General features: G+C 42.2%; 1 protein-coding gene across 3 annotated transcripts in view; it reads left to right on the top strand.

Annotated features, from left to right (window-relative positions):
• MLLT1 (MLLT1 super elongation complex subunit) overlaps nucleotides 1-13,188 on the top strand; it is a 52,776-nt gene that overhangs the window by 9,828 nt on the left and 29,760 nt on the right. For all 3 annotated transcript variants that reach the window (XR_012896729.1, XM_075903165.1, XM_075903164.1), the window contains exon 3: nucleotides 2,428-2,510. Coding sequence is in view for 2 of the 3 variants with exons in the window: in XM_075903165.1 (XP_075759280.1) it covers nucleotides 2,428-2,510 (83 nt within the window). In the remaining variant the exon portion in view is untranslated. The remainder of the gene's footprint in view (nucleotides 1-2,427; nucleotides 2,511-13,188) is intronic.

Here is a 13,188-nt window from a genome sequence, read left to right as displayed (position 1 = left end):
GCCTGATGGCATGCGAGTGCAATCTACATGTACGCAAGCACTCCTGTATCCAGCAAAGACTGTGTGGAAAACTTCTGCCACCGTTCTGGTAACTCATAAATGGGTGATATCATACTATGTCCCCCTTCCTGCCAAGACTCAGAATTTTTGTTTAAGCACACACACCCTCCCAATTCCCAGGAGTGCCTTAAACGAGCAGGGTAGATAGCATTACTTTACAATAGCTTCTTATGACAAGGACCAGAAAAAGTTAGATCTTTTTTGAAAGGAAGGCCTACTCATCTGCAACTCTCCAGTTTTGAATAGCAAACTATTGGGCACTCATGGCCAAGTTTGGCTATATGAATTGCAACAAGCTTGCATCCTTTATTGAAGATCTTCAAGAGGATCATAGAAAACACTTCTAAGCTGACATTAAGGAAGGTCAATTAGTAGCCAGAACCTCTCTACCAGCAAACCTGGATGTTGTAGACACTGCTGCTAAATGCATCTCCACAGTAGTTGTCATGTGCATCCATTTGTCAGGATTCCTGAGAGAGGTTCAAAATACAGTTAAAGCCCTTGTCTTTCATGGTCAGAAGCTCATTTCAGGGACTTTGAACAAGTCCCTGTACACCCTGAACGATTCCATTGAGATATTTTGGTATGTATACTCCTACAAATATGAGGACATTTAGCAAGTCTCAAACTGCTCAGAGATAGCATGCAGCACAGTTCTCTACTTTTTACAGACCTACTGAACACACTAGCAGAAGAGATTTCAGAGGAAAAGTGCTTCCTATGTGTCTTCAGCAAGTCCCCAGTCATTAAAATAATGTTTACAAGTTGGTTGAGAGCATGATTGCTCTCTCACCTCTAGTTTGCAAGCTGCAGCCTTTTATCTACCTCCTCACTTCTGGAGGATGCCTTTCCCATTTCCTACAGGTCTGGAAGCATGTTATAGCAGTCATAGTGCTTATAACATTGCACTACATCATCTATTTCAAGTTCCTCTTCAGGGACCCCTTTTATGAGACTATATGGAGTCAAGAAGTATACTCTTTCCTTTGTTTAGGAGCTGATGAACTGGTCCCATCCTCTCACAAGTGAAAAGGGTTTTACTCAAAGTATTTTCTTGTGGATGAAGGCTGATGTAGATCTAAGACAAACGAACAAATTTGTAAAGCCTTAAACATTCCAGAGGATGACTCTGGCAACTGTAATCCCTTCCCAAGAGGCAGATTAGTGTCTGCCTTTAACCTACAGAATACCTATTTCTATATAGCGAAACCGCTCGCACTCAGAAGATACCTTCACTTCACCAGGTTCCAGTACCATTTTTAGTCTCGAGTTCTTTCCTTTAGCCTCTTTTCAGCACCATGGGTGTTCTTGTAGCAGTAGTGACTGCTTACCTTCATCGAGAAGTAATTTTAGTCTTCCTGTATCTCAATCAGTACTAACATTCACTCAGACAGCTCTCACCTTCCAGCTATGTCCCCAGCTAAACAAAATGCAAGTTAACCCCTGTATAGCCCCAGCTGGGTTGGAGCGCCCCAGTCCACGGTAGGCCCAATCGGGCTGGAGCAGCCCCCTGGCCACAGCAGGTGGGGAGGACAAGAGCAAAGAAGACAAGGTTACTCACTTGGTTCAGTAGCTGTGGATCTTTGAGATGTTTGTCCTTTTTGGATGGTCCATTCCTTTCAGACTGTGCTTCAGACTGTTCTTACTGGACACTCTGCTAAAGAAAGAACGGACTATGGTTCCCCTGCACAGCCCTATGTACGCTTAAGGTACATCTATACTGCAACACTATTTCAAAATACTAGCACTATTCTGAACTAACATACACAGCAGGCAGTTATTTCAAAATAGTGTAAAAATACTGTCAAGCTGGAGGACTTCTTACTCCGACCCTTGTAACCTTCATTGTACGAGGAATAAGAGAAGTCTGAAGAAGAGTGCTGTATTTTGTAATAAGTGCTGTGTAGATGCTCCCTATTTCAAAATAATCTGTTTTGAAATAAGATATGCAATGCAAGTAGCTCAATTTGCGTAGCTTATTTTAAGTTAAGCCCCACAGTGTAGATGTGCCCTCTGAGTGCATAGTGTTGCATGTGCAGGTCAAACAGACACTGCTAATGGAAAATCTCTCAACAAGGGCTCAAAAAGCACCCGTGAGCCAGAAGTTGAGCCACCCATAGGGGAAACATCTCAAAAAACCACAGTTACAACACAAGGTAAGTCATCTTTTTTGTTTGTTTGTTTTGACAGTAGTGGGAGAGCAATTCCTACTTCTTAATTAAGTACATTATCCTATTCTGTGTTATGAAGGACAAAGGTTTGCCCTGAATTGTTAGAGGCTCATTTCACTTCTTTGTAATTTCTCTGATCTTGAATAGTGTTGCATTTTGTCTGAAGTTAATGTTTATTTTGCTTTCTTCTTCTTAGTGTGCAAGGAGCCTCCTTACAAAGTGGAGGAGTCCGGCTACGCTGGTTTCATTATGCCTATTGAAGTATACTTCAAAAATAAGGTAGACTCCTATTCATGTAATTGTTTTGATTACTTTGAACCACACCAGACAGTTAAATTGCTTGGCAAAAAGATGCTAAATTATGTGACCGTTTTATGTGTGTTTTTTATTGCTGTGATAAACAGAAATTGGCTGTGATTGTTGGAAGCAGTAGCAAGCTTTCTGCCAGACTTTGAAAGGAAACATTCCTGTCTAGTAGAGAAAATGTCTTGTAAGAGCCCTGTAAGCAGTGGAAGTGTTGGTAGTACCATTAGACAATATTGACCTCCCATGGGTAGACAAATTCTCTGGTTCAGTGCCAGTCAGGTCCTGAGGGTGCTGCCAGACTAGAGAAGCTCAACCTGTACTTGAAACTTTTAGATCATAAGATTCCACAATAACTATGACTGTTAAAATGCAGTATTAATTGCATATACCGAAGATGAAAATAAAGTTTAGGCCTTCCTCAAAAGTCCTATGCTACATGGCTTGAAGAAGGTCACAAAAACTAGGGATTTGTCAGAGTAACTGCACTTGTATATTCAATTTCATATTCATTCTTTGTTGTGACCGTGTACTGTGTGTTCCCTTTTTATTACTACACAAAAAATGTGATGAGCACCAGTTGGGTTTGTTGTGTATAACGTAGCTGAAACAAACCCAGGAAATAAATATCAAGCCATCTAACAGTATATAACGTCTGCTTCCCCACTGATGACATTGGTTAAAGGGGAGAGCAGGCAAGGGGGCTGGAGCTGGGGCTCTACCGGCCAGGCTGAAGCAGGCCTGCAGTGGACCAGGATGCCCTGCTGGCGGGGCTGCTGTGGCATCCTGGCCAGGGCAGCCCCTGTCGGCAGTGGGCCCCCGTGGGGCTGGAGCAGCCCTCTGCCTATGGCAGGTGGGGAGCACTGCTCCAGCCCCCACCGGTTAACAGGTTAACCAGTTAAACATTCACATCCCTATTTCCCATCCATGGGCAGATACCTTGCTATTGCCATAACTTCTCTACACCACACCAGTACTTTAACTCTGCCTGTCTGGCCTTCCAGCATCTCATTTACTGAATACACTGGGCTGCCTTCATTCTTTCCTTCTGCACCTCTCCATCACATTCCCTCTTCTCGACACTATTATATGTGACTGTTTGATGTTGTCTGTTTACCCTTCGTAGCTTGTGGAGCTCTGAGCTTTATTACTGAAGCGGTAATGGGTCAGTGAGCAAGTCCAAAAAATTTCCCATTTGCCTTGTGTTATGAGTCTGGGAAATGGGGTGAGGCCAAGCTGTGTCAAGAGAAGTGGGCATTGCAGAGGGTGGGGGATAGAAACCACTTTGCCCAGACCCACAAAAATGAGATTTTAAATAGATAAAGTTTGGCTTTTCCTGCTGATTTTGAAAAGCTTTTAGGTGAAAGCCACGCTCCCCCCTCCCTGCACTTCAGGTTCAGAATTCACCTTTAATTACCTACACAAAAACGTGGTCCTCTCCCCCTTGGCATCTTGGAGGGGACTCACCTAATCCATGGGGACAGTCCTCTACTTGCTCTTTATTTCTCTCTCTTATCATCGTCTTTCCCTCTCTGCCATCTTCCTGCTATTCTTTTCACCAACTTGCATTTTCTTTCCATGCTGCCTTATAATCACCTGTCTTTCACATGCCCTCAGTCTCTCATTTTTGCCAGAGATGTAAAATCCCATTTAATAAGTTAACCAATTAAATTTTAACTGGTTAACTGATTCAGTGGAGGCGAGTGGGGTGCTGCTTCAGTGGCCCCTTCCCTGCCTGCATCCCCTTTAATTGGTTAACCCATTAAACAAGATGTTACATCCCTAACATAAGCTTTCATATTATCATATATTTTTGTGGGTTTTTGTCCACAAATGCTTACATCCAAATAAATCTGTTAGTCTTTAAGGTGCCACAGACCTCTTCATTTTTGTGTCTACAGACGAATACTGCTATCCCTCAAATACTTGCCATAATGTCAAAGTAGCCCCTGTGAACAACAATAAGACTTTCATAGCATAAAGAGGAGTCCTTCTATTTTCTACTCTAATACTGGTGACTAGTAGATCCCCTGTCTCTGGAATCAAGCCTGACAATAAAATGGAAAGTTCTCAGCAGACTGTGAGAATGTTTTGTGAAAGCGAAATTGACTAATAGTAACTGCCAATTCATATGGGATTATTTGACTGAAAATGTTAGCTTACTACTCACTTCTATTTTTAAACCCTTTCTGTTTCTTCCTGTAATTGGATCAGTATGAATTAGTTACAGTAAATGCATTGCAGTCTTTCTCCCACTCCTTCCCCAGAAGTCTGATGGTTGTCATAGCCTGCTAGTTGTCTCAGAACAGCACCCACTTAAATCTAGCGCATATAATACAGATATGATTTTACTTAAAATCCTGAGACACTTACAGTGCTTTCTTTTTAGTAAAGTTTTAAGGGAAAATTCCTGGTCTGGGTGAGGGTTCAGAAGGAATGATTAGACCTTTTTTCATCTGCTGTTTAATCATATGCTGAAAAGAACAAGCGTTTAGTTTACCATTTTGTTCATGCTTTCAATCAGAACACATTGTGGTCTTCCATTTTTCAGTGCCTACCATTCTTTATCTGTTTCTCTATTAACCCTGCAGTGCTTGTACTGGTGATGAGGAGAGCAATATTTTTATTTTTGTATTCAGTTCGTATTTATTGGTTTTTTTTTTTTGTGAGCCTAAATGTTCTTGTTGCGGGTCCTGCTGCTTTTCACAGCTCTTTCAGTTTGGTGCTCAAGGAGTTACATGGTACAGTTCAGTATGTTACATATCCCTATCACGCTGTCAGGTAGAGAAATATTATCAAATGTAGCAGCTTTCCTAAATGGGGCAATATCCCTTTCAGCATTTGTAGATGTTGACCAATGTTCCCTATAAGATGAGCGCTTGAGCGGCCACTCAGGAGAGATTCAGGTGCAACCCAGCTGATTAGCAGGGAGCCCATATGGTGCACATCCATTCATGCCTTTGTGCACATAACATTTATTCTACTCATGGATGGAAAAAAAGAGGGAAGGGGAAATTTTGATCAAGGACACAGAAAAGTGCCACGAGACCTTGAAGTCTTTATTAAAAAAATTAAAAGTTAGTAACTAATGAGGAGTAGATGCTGGTAACTGATTGCATGTACATGGAAGCTAGAATAGTGAGGATTTGAGCATAAGGTGAACAGATAAGTGACACCTGGAGGAGCAGAGTTATCCACTGAATGGAACTCAAAGTGGAGTGCAAATAGGTTAGGACCTGTCTTAAGCTTTGGGGTAGGCTATTCCTGGTCTTCTACTTTAATGGTGTGTCAGGATTGTGCACATGGAGCAGAGAGAATCTCAGTTTCCAAGGCCTCTAACTAAAAAGATCCACACAAAAGATTAACAGTAAGAAGGGCTGAGTTAACTCTTGGACTTGAACCTGAGTTCTAGCAAGTTTTATCATTGCAGAGACACTGTTAAAACAGCCCTGCTAACTGCTTTCTTGGATTAGGAAGGGATTTGGACTCTGAGAACATCTTGCCATTCCCCTTATGCACTTGTTTGTCATTTCTTAAAAATGACTCTTGCCCCATATCTGTTTGAATGTCACTAGTTGGTTCTTCCTTTCATGGCATACTTATCAACATCAGAAGTTGGGTTCTATATAGTCAATTCCTTGAGTCTGCAGTGTTACCAGCCCTTATCTCAGCTACTAGAGCAAAACGGTGCTGAGCCCTCTTGCCACAGGGCCAGGCAGTTGAAGCCTGAGAGAAGAGCAGCGGTGCATGAAGCTGCACGCCTAAAGCAATTCCCAACAGGAAGAATGGAAAACCCAGTTTCTTATTTAGAATGACTTTGAAATCTGGCCTTATAAACACACCTGGGTTTTTCAGTTTAGAATTGGAAGGTGACTAGCCTGTTATAAATCATGTTGCAAATGCACTCTTGGGGTTTCCTAGGTGTCCGGGGGAGGAGGGGAGGGAAGTACTGGACAGTTTTAAACTTTTGGGATCCTCAGGATTCTTAAGCCGTAGCTGTCAGTAAAGACAACACTGAAGAAACAGATACTTGATAGCAACTCCCTGGTTCAAAACTGCTTGGAGTCACTTCTCTGGTATGATTTTGTTATTTAAAAATGCTTGTTCTGCAGTTGAAAACCTGTGTGAAATGGAGCATGTTTAATGTTTCTCTGACTACCCAAAAGGGTTATTCACCCAAATGGGACTGTTTGCGTTTAGAAAAGAGAGGGCAGGTGATCTTGCCTAGTTCACAGGAAACTGGGTTTGAGTCACAGCTCTGCCATAGTCTGTGACTTTGGGCAAATCACTTAAATCCTCTGCCTCAATTCCTCATCTGTAAAAGGTGGAGATTCTTCTGAGCTATTAGAACAAATTCCTGGGAAACCCTCATATACTTTGAGGACCATATAAATATCTCGATACATGAGATGAAAGGGAATTGTCTCTTCTGCTTTGGAGTAATTTGAAATTTCCTGTGCTTCCTCCTGTGCCTAGTATTACAGGATAATAGCCTTTGAATAAAGCCTGCTTCTGCTAGTGCAGATTTCCCAAAATGTGCTCCGTGGAGCCCTGGGGCTTCGTGCCATGGGTCCGGGGGCTCCACGACAAAATATTAATGTCAATTGTACAACCCTGTTATTGTGTTACTATTTTTTTTTTTGGGGGGGGGGGAGAATTTATAAGAAATATGTAAGAAAGGAAAAAAAGAATTCCAAAACTTGGTCTGTTTGGTACCTATTAAATTAAAATCATGATATTTCAAGGGGTCTGCCAAGTTTTCAGGACCCCATGGGTCTGGGAAACCCTATGCTAAGGTTATGTCCTTGTCCCATGGATTACATGTGACAAAACTTGAAGTCTTCTAGAAACAATTCTAAGTCACATTTTCTGGGTTTCTCTTCATCTATTTAAGTTACATGAGGCAATTGCATGTGTTTGCCAGAATTACTCTGCATATTTTGTACCTGAGATACCTTCCACGGCTGCTATGTCTTTCCAACTAGTGGAAGGAAGAAAGTGCAGAGGTCTTTAAACTTTCTGTTCGTGAAAATTTCCTTTTTGACAAAATGAGAAGAAAATTGCACTCTGGCACTCTTGCTAAATATATGTATGTTTCGCTTTCCCTTGAGTTACCGGTGGCCTGTCAACATAACACTGAGAAGCTGCACTCTCCAAAACTTAACGTAGCGGTTTCTTGGATACTAAAGACCCTGCCTTTGTCTTGTAGTTTGTATGCAATTTGTTTACACTGTCTTTACCTGAGAGCCCCAATATCTTTGTGCTGTAGCTATTTACCTGCACGTTAGTCCTCTTCTGGCCTGGGAAGTAAGAAACTAAACACTTGGGTCCCAAGCTTTCTCATGCTGATGAAAGGCCAGCTGTGGTCACAGATGTTTGTTTCAAGGTTAACAGTTGCTTAGTTCTTAGGGGTCTGGTTTCCATATAGATACAATAGCATCTCCCTGGCAAACTTCCACAATTTGTGTGGTCTGAGAATTGTCAGCCTTTCATTAGATCAGCTGAAAATAGGTTCACTTGAGCAGTTTCTCTCAACCAGTGGTACGAGTACCCTTAGGGGTACTCCAGAGAAGTCTGGGGTTGGGGGGGGGGAGTATGTCAACACAGCTGAAATTTTGAGAAAACTGAATTTTTGTTTAACAGCACTTTATTATTTTTGCACTTTTTACACCCAAAAATGTAATTGCCTGCCCGGCTACGATTAAGTAGTTTAAACAAATGTGTTGCAATGGTAGAAAAAAAAATGTGTGTGTCTGAAAACTGTAGGTACTGGGGATACTTATAATTTTTTTTAAAAAAGGGTACTTTATTAAAAAAGGTTGAGAAACACTGAACTAGAGGCCCAAGGTTTCTATATCTGCTGCTCTGAACTGGGGAATGAAATTGCAGGATATAACCTGTAGTAAGAGAGACTGCTGTGGAGTTGCTGAATGTCATGGACTGAATGAGACATGCAAGTAAGGCCTCACTAAGCTGCAGAAAGGTCCCCTTTGCTATGCTCGCTAGCATTTCTTGATGCAGGCAGTGTTCCTCCTCTGCTCCCAACCCACTCCACATACAGATTGAGAACCATTATGCTGCCCTGGCAATGAGAAATGAGGAGTCACCCTTTAAGGCAGAAGAGGAGAAGCCATGTGCCCCCCAAGGCGGGGGGGGGGAGGGGGTGCAGCTACAACTCCCAAGAAAAGAAACATAGGGTAATGGCCTCCAGGAGCCCATATCCAAGATGTTATGGGGGGATTGTTCCCCAGGCTACTCATCCATGTGAGCACTAATGATCTGCTGAGAGTGATATGTCACAGTATCATAAGTGATTTACAGGGCTGTGGGAGTGTGGGTGAAGGAGTTTGGAGAGCAGATGGTGATCTCTTCAGTCCTTCCAATCAACGATTGGAGCCAGGCAGGCAGATGCATCCTGTAGCTGAACGCCTGGCTGCAAAGATGGTATCGCCAGAAGGGCTTTGGCTTCCTTGATCGTGGGATGCTATTCCAGGAAGAAGGGCTGCTAAGCAGAGATGGGGTCCACCTATCAAAGAAGGGAAGAGCATATTTGGATACAGAGTGGCTAACCTAGTGAGTGGGGCTTTAAACTAGGTTTGAAGGAGGGCAGGTGAGTCATAAACCATGGAAATGAGAGAAGGATCAGAATTTGGGGGGAACATGGACTGTAATAGCAGGGATAAAGGAGGGACAAGACAGAACTGGTGAGGGGGGATCAACTTAGTATCTTAGATGTCTATATACTAATGCGAGAAATGGTAGACTTAATGATTCTAAGGAATGGTAGGATGGACAACACCAAAATAAAGACAATGGATTTCAAGAAGGCAAATTCAGGGAGTTGCAAGGGAATATCCCAGGAGAAGTAAGTTGGAGGGAAAAACAATTGAAGAGAGTTGGCAGTTTTTCAAAGAGACATTCTTAAGGGCACAAGCAAACTATTCCACTGCATGGAAAATATAGGAAGTCTGGCAAGAGACCAGCAAGGCTTAAGAAGAAGATCTTCAATGATCTAAAAATCAAAAAAGAATCCTACAAAAAGTGGAAACTAGGTCAAATTACAAAGGATGAATATAAATATATGGGCAAAATTAGAAAGGCCAGGGCTCAAAACAGGGCAACGAGAAAACAATCTACAAATACACTAAAATCAAGAGAAAGATCAAGGACAGGGTAGGGTCATTACTCAGAGGGGAAAAAAACAGTAACAGAAAATTTGGAAATGACAGAGGTGCTTCTTCGGTTTTCATCAAGAAAGTTGGTGGCGATTGGGCACCTAACATAGTGAATGCCAATGAAAAGGGGATAGGAAAAGAACAAGTTGAAAATTATTTAGACGACATGTTAGATTTGTTCAATTTATCAGGGTCTGATGAAATATCCAGGAGCTGACTGAGGAGATATGAGCCATTAGCTAATTAGCTTTGAAAACTTCAGGGGGTAGCCGAGTTAGCCTGTAGAGAAAAAGACAACAAATGATCTGGTAGCACTAGCAAAACATGTAGATGGTATCATGAGCTTTCGTGGGTACAGCCCACTTCTTCAGATGACCGGGGTTTTGAGTTTAGGATGTGCAGACCCAAAATAAATAGCGGGGGGGAAGGAAAAGGGGAGACAGTGAGCAGAAGGTATGGAAAATCAGGAAGGTAGAGGGAATCGGTAGGTATCTGAAGATTGGGTAGTTAAAACGAAGCAGATAAGAATCAAAGTCAATTGATAGTATCCTTCCTTTGAAAAGTCCTGGAAGACAGGAGAGATTTCAGGAAACTGGAAAAGGGCAAATATAGTGCCCATCTGTAAAAAGGGAAATAAGGACAACACAGGGAATTACAGACTAGTCACCTTCACTTTTGTACCAAGAAAGATGAGCAAATAATTAAGGAATCCATTTGCAAACATCTAGACAATAACAAGGTGATAAGTAACAGCATGGAGTTGTCAAGAACAGATTGTGTCAAACCAACCTAATAGCTTTCTTTGACAGGGTAGTGAGCCTTCTGGACAAGAGGGTGGATGTAGATGTGGCATTTCTAGATATTATTAAGGTGCTTGATACTATCTCGCATGACTGTTTCATTAAGAAATGAGGGAAATAAAACCTAGGTGGACCTACTGTAGGCCCATTTATAACTGGCAGGATAACCATTCCCAAAGAGTAGTTATCTGTGGTTCACAGTCATGCTGGAAGAGTGTAACGAGTGGGGTTCTTCAGGGATCAGCTCTGGGTCCAGTTCTGTCCAACATCTTCATCAGTGTTTTAGATAATGGCACAGAGAGTACCAGAGACCTCCGACTTGCAACGCGATTGGTTCCTGGGGAAGTGTCGCAAGTCGGGGGCATCGTAACTCGAACCCTCATTTATGATAGGCACCGTGCGCCATCATAAATGTGGGCCGAAGATGTAAGTCCGGGGTTTTTGGCCCCTTCCGCACTTATAAAAATGGTTGTAAGTGCAGGGGGGTCAGAACTTGGGCGGTTGCAAGTTGTGGGCCTCCTGTACACTTATAACGTTTTGCCGGTGATATCAAACTAGGAGGAGTTGAAAGCACGCTGGAGGATAGCATGAAAATTCAAAATGATCTGAACAAACTGGGGAAATGGATGGTCTGAGGTAAATAGGATAACCTTCAATAAGGGCAAAGGCAAAGTATTCCACTTACAACTGAATAATCAGTTGTACATATTCAGAATGGGAAATGACAGCCTACGAAGGAGTACTGTGGAAAGGGATCTGGAGTCACAGTAGACTACAAGCTAAATATGAATCAAAAGTGTGACACTACTGCAAAAAAAGCAAACATCATTCTAGGATGTATTGCCAAGAATCTGGTAAATAAGAAATGAGAAGTAATCCTCCTGTTCCACTCCATGCTGATTAGGCCTTGGCTGCAGTATAGTGTCCAGTTCTGGGTGCCACATTTCAGAAAGGATGTGGAGAAATTGGAGAAGGTCCAGAGAAGAGAAACAAAAATGTTTAAAGGTCTAGAAAACATGACCTATGAGGGAAGATTGAAAGAATTGGGCTTGTTTAGTCTGGAAAAGAGAAGACTGAGGAGACATAACGGCTTTCAAGTATGTAAAAGATTGTTACAAGAAGGAGGGAGAAAAACTATTCTTAACCTCTGAGGATAGGACAAGAAGCAATGGGCTTGAATTGCAGCAAGGGAGGTTTAGGTTGGACATTAGGAAAAAATTGCTAATTATCAGGGTGAACCAATGGAATAAATCACCTAGGAAGATTGTGGAATCTCCATCATTGGAGATTTTTAAAAGCAAGTTGGATAATCATCTGTCAGGATGATCTAGACAGTGCTTGGTCCTGCTGTGAGCACAAGGGACTGGACTCGATGACCTCTGGAGGTCCCTTCTAGTTCTGTGAAAGAGATAAGGGCAAAACAAAAGGACTAGGGAGAGGAGGACCCAGTCTTGTCAGGGGAGCCAAAATCTCCCTACTCTTTCTTTAAAATGGGAACAGAATGTTGATCTAAAACATGCTGCTGTGCTCCCTGTGTTTGTAAGCAAAAAGCCCTTTCTTGAGGCTTTTCCCTATTGTAATAAATAGGACATACCTAATTTCTGGTGGTGTCAGGGTGGACATGTGGGCTGCAAATCCCCATAGAAAAGAAAAGCACTTGAAATTGTAGCATTGAAGGTGATACATAGCCTTAAATAGGCAAATAGGGGACGGTTTCTCTTCCTAGAGTCCATTATCTAGGCAATTTGCCAATTAAACAGTTCCTTCCTTTATTATCGCTGCCTGGGATGCAAATTGGGCCTGATGGCCATTACATTTTATTTTTCTAGTGAAATCTATTGCCATTGTACATGTGCTACTATAGGGATCATCATCTGAGTTAGGCGAACATCATAGCTACCTCATTTAGACCTGTGAAGCATTTCACAGCCTCTTTGATGTAGTTAGGTTGACTTCTCTCTCTGTCACGCGTGCGTGCGTGCACACACAGAGTGAAGTGCAGCTATGTTGACAAAAGACAGAGAAGTGTATTAATTGCATTGACAGAAAACCCCTTTCTGTTACCGTAGTATGTGTCTATTCTACATAGCATATCTACAGCATTGCAAACGTTCCCAGTAGTGACTGTGTTGTAGACAGACCCTTACACTTATCTGTGTAAGCGACGAGGAGTCCTGTGGCACCTTATAGACTAACTGAAGTGTAGGAGCATAAGCTTTCGTGGGCAAAGACCCACTTCGTCAGATGCATGTAGGTCTTTGCCCACGAAAGCTTATGCTCCTACACTTCAGTTAGTCTATAAGGTGCCACAGGACTCCTCGTCACTTTTGCAGAGTCAGACTAACACGGCTACCCCTCTGATACTTATCTGTGTGTGTATTGTGATACTCCTACAGCAAAGTGTGTCTTTCCATTAGCAGTAGAATTAGACACTCCACTGACATATGCTGATAAAACGTCACAGTGGCTGAGGATTCCCTTCCCACTAGGCTGCACTTGTGTTATTAGCAGCCAAAAAACTAGCAGCCAATGGTAAGTGAAATGGACACGCAGCATTAAACTCCAAATTAAAAACCCTTATTTCTGGTAACTAACTTCATCTTGGATTACTAACTCAGTCTTAAACATGTGGTTTGTTTTTCACCACTTGCATTGTTTGTCTCCTATTGCCTTATCTTG

Source organism: Pelodiscus sinensis, chromosome 19 (assembly GCF_049634645.1).
Source record: "Pelodiscus sinensis isolate JC-2024 chromosome 19, ASM4963464v1, whole genome shotgun sequence".
Taxonomy (NCBI): domain Eukaryota; kingdom Metazoa; phylum Chordata; order Testudines; family Trionychidae; genus Pelodiscus; species Pelodiscus sinensis.
Note: the sequence above shows the minus strand (reverse complement) of the source record. Positions and strands in the feature narration are given on the sequence as shown.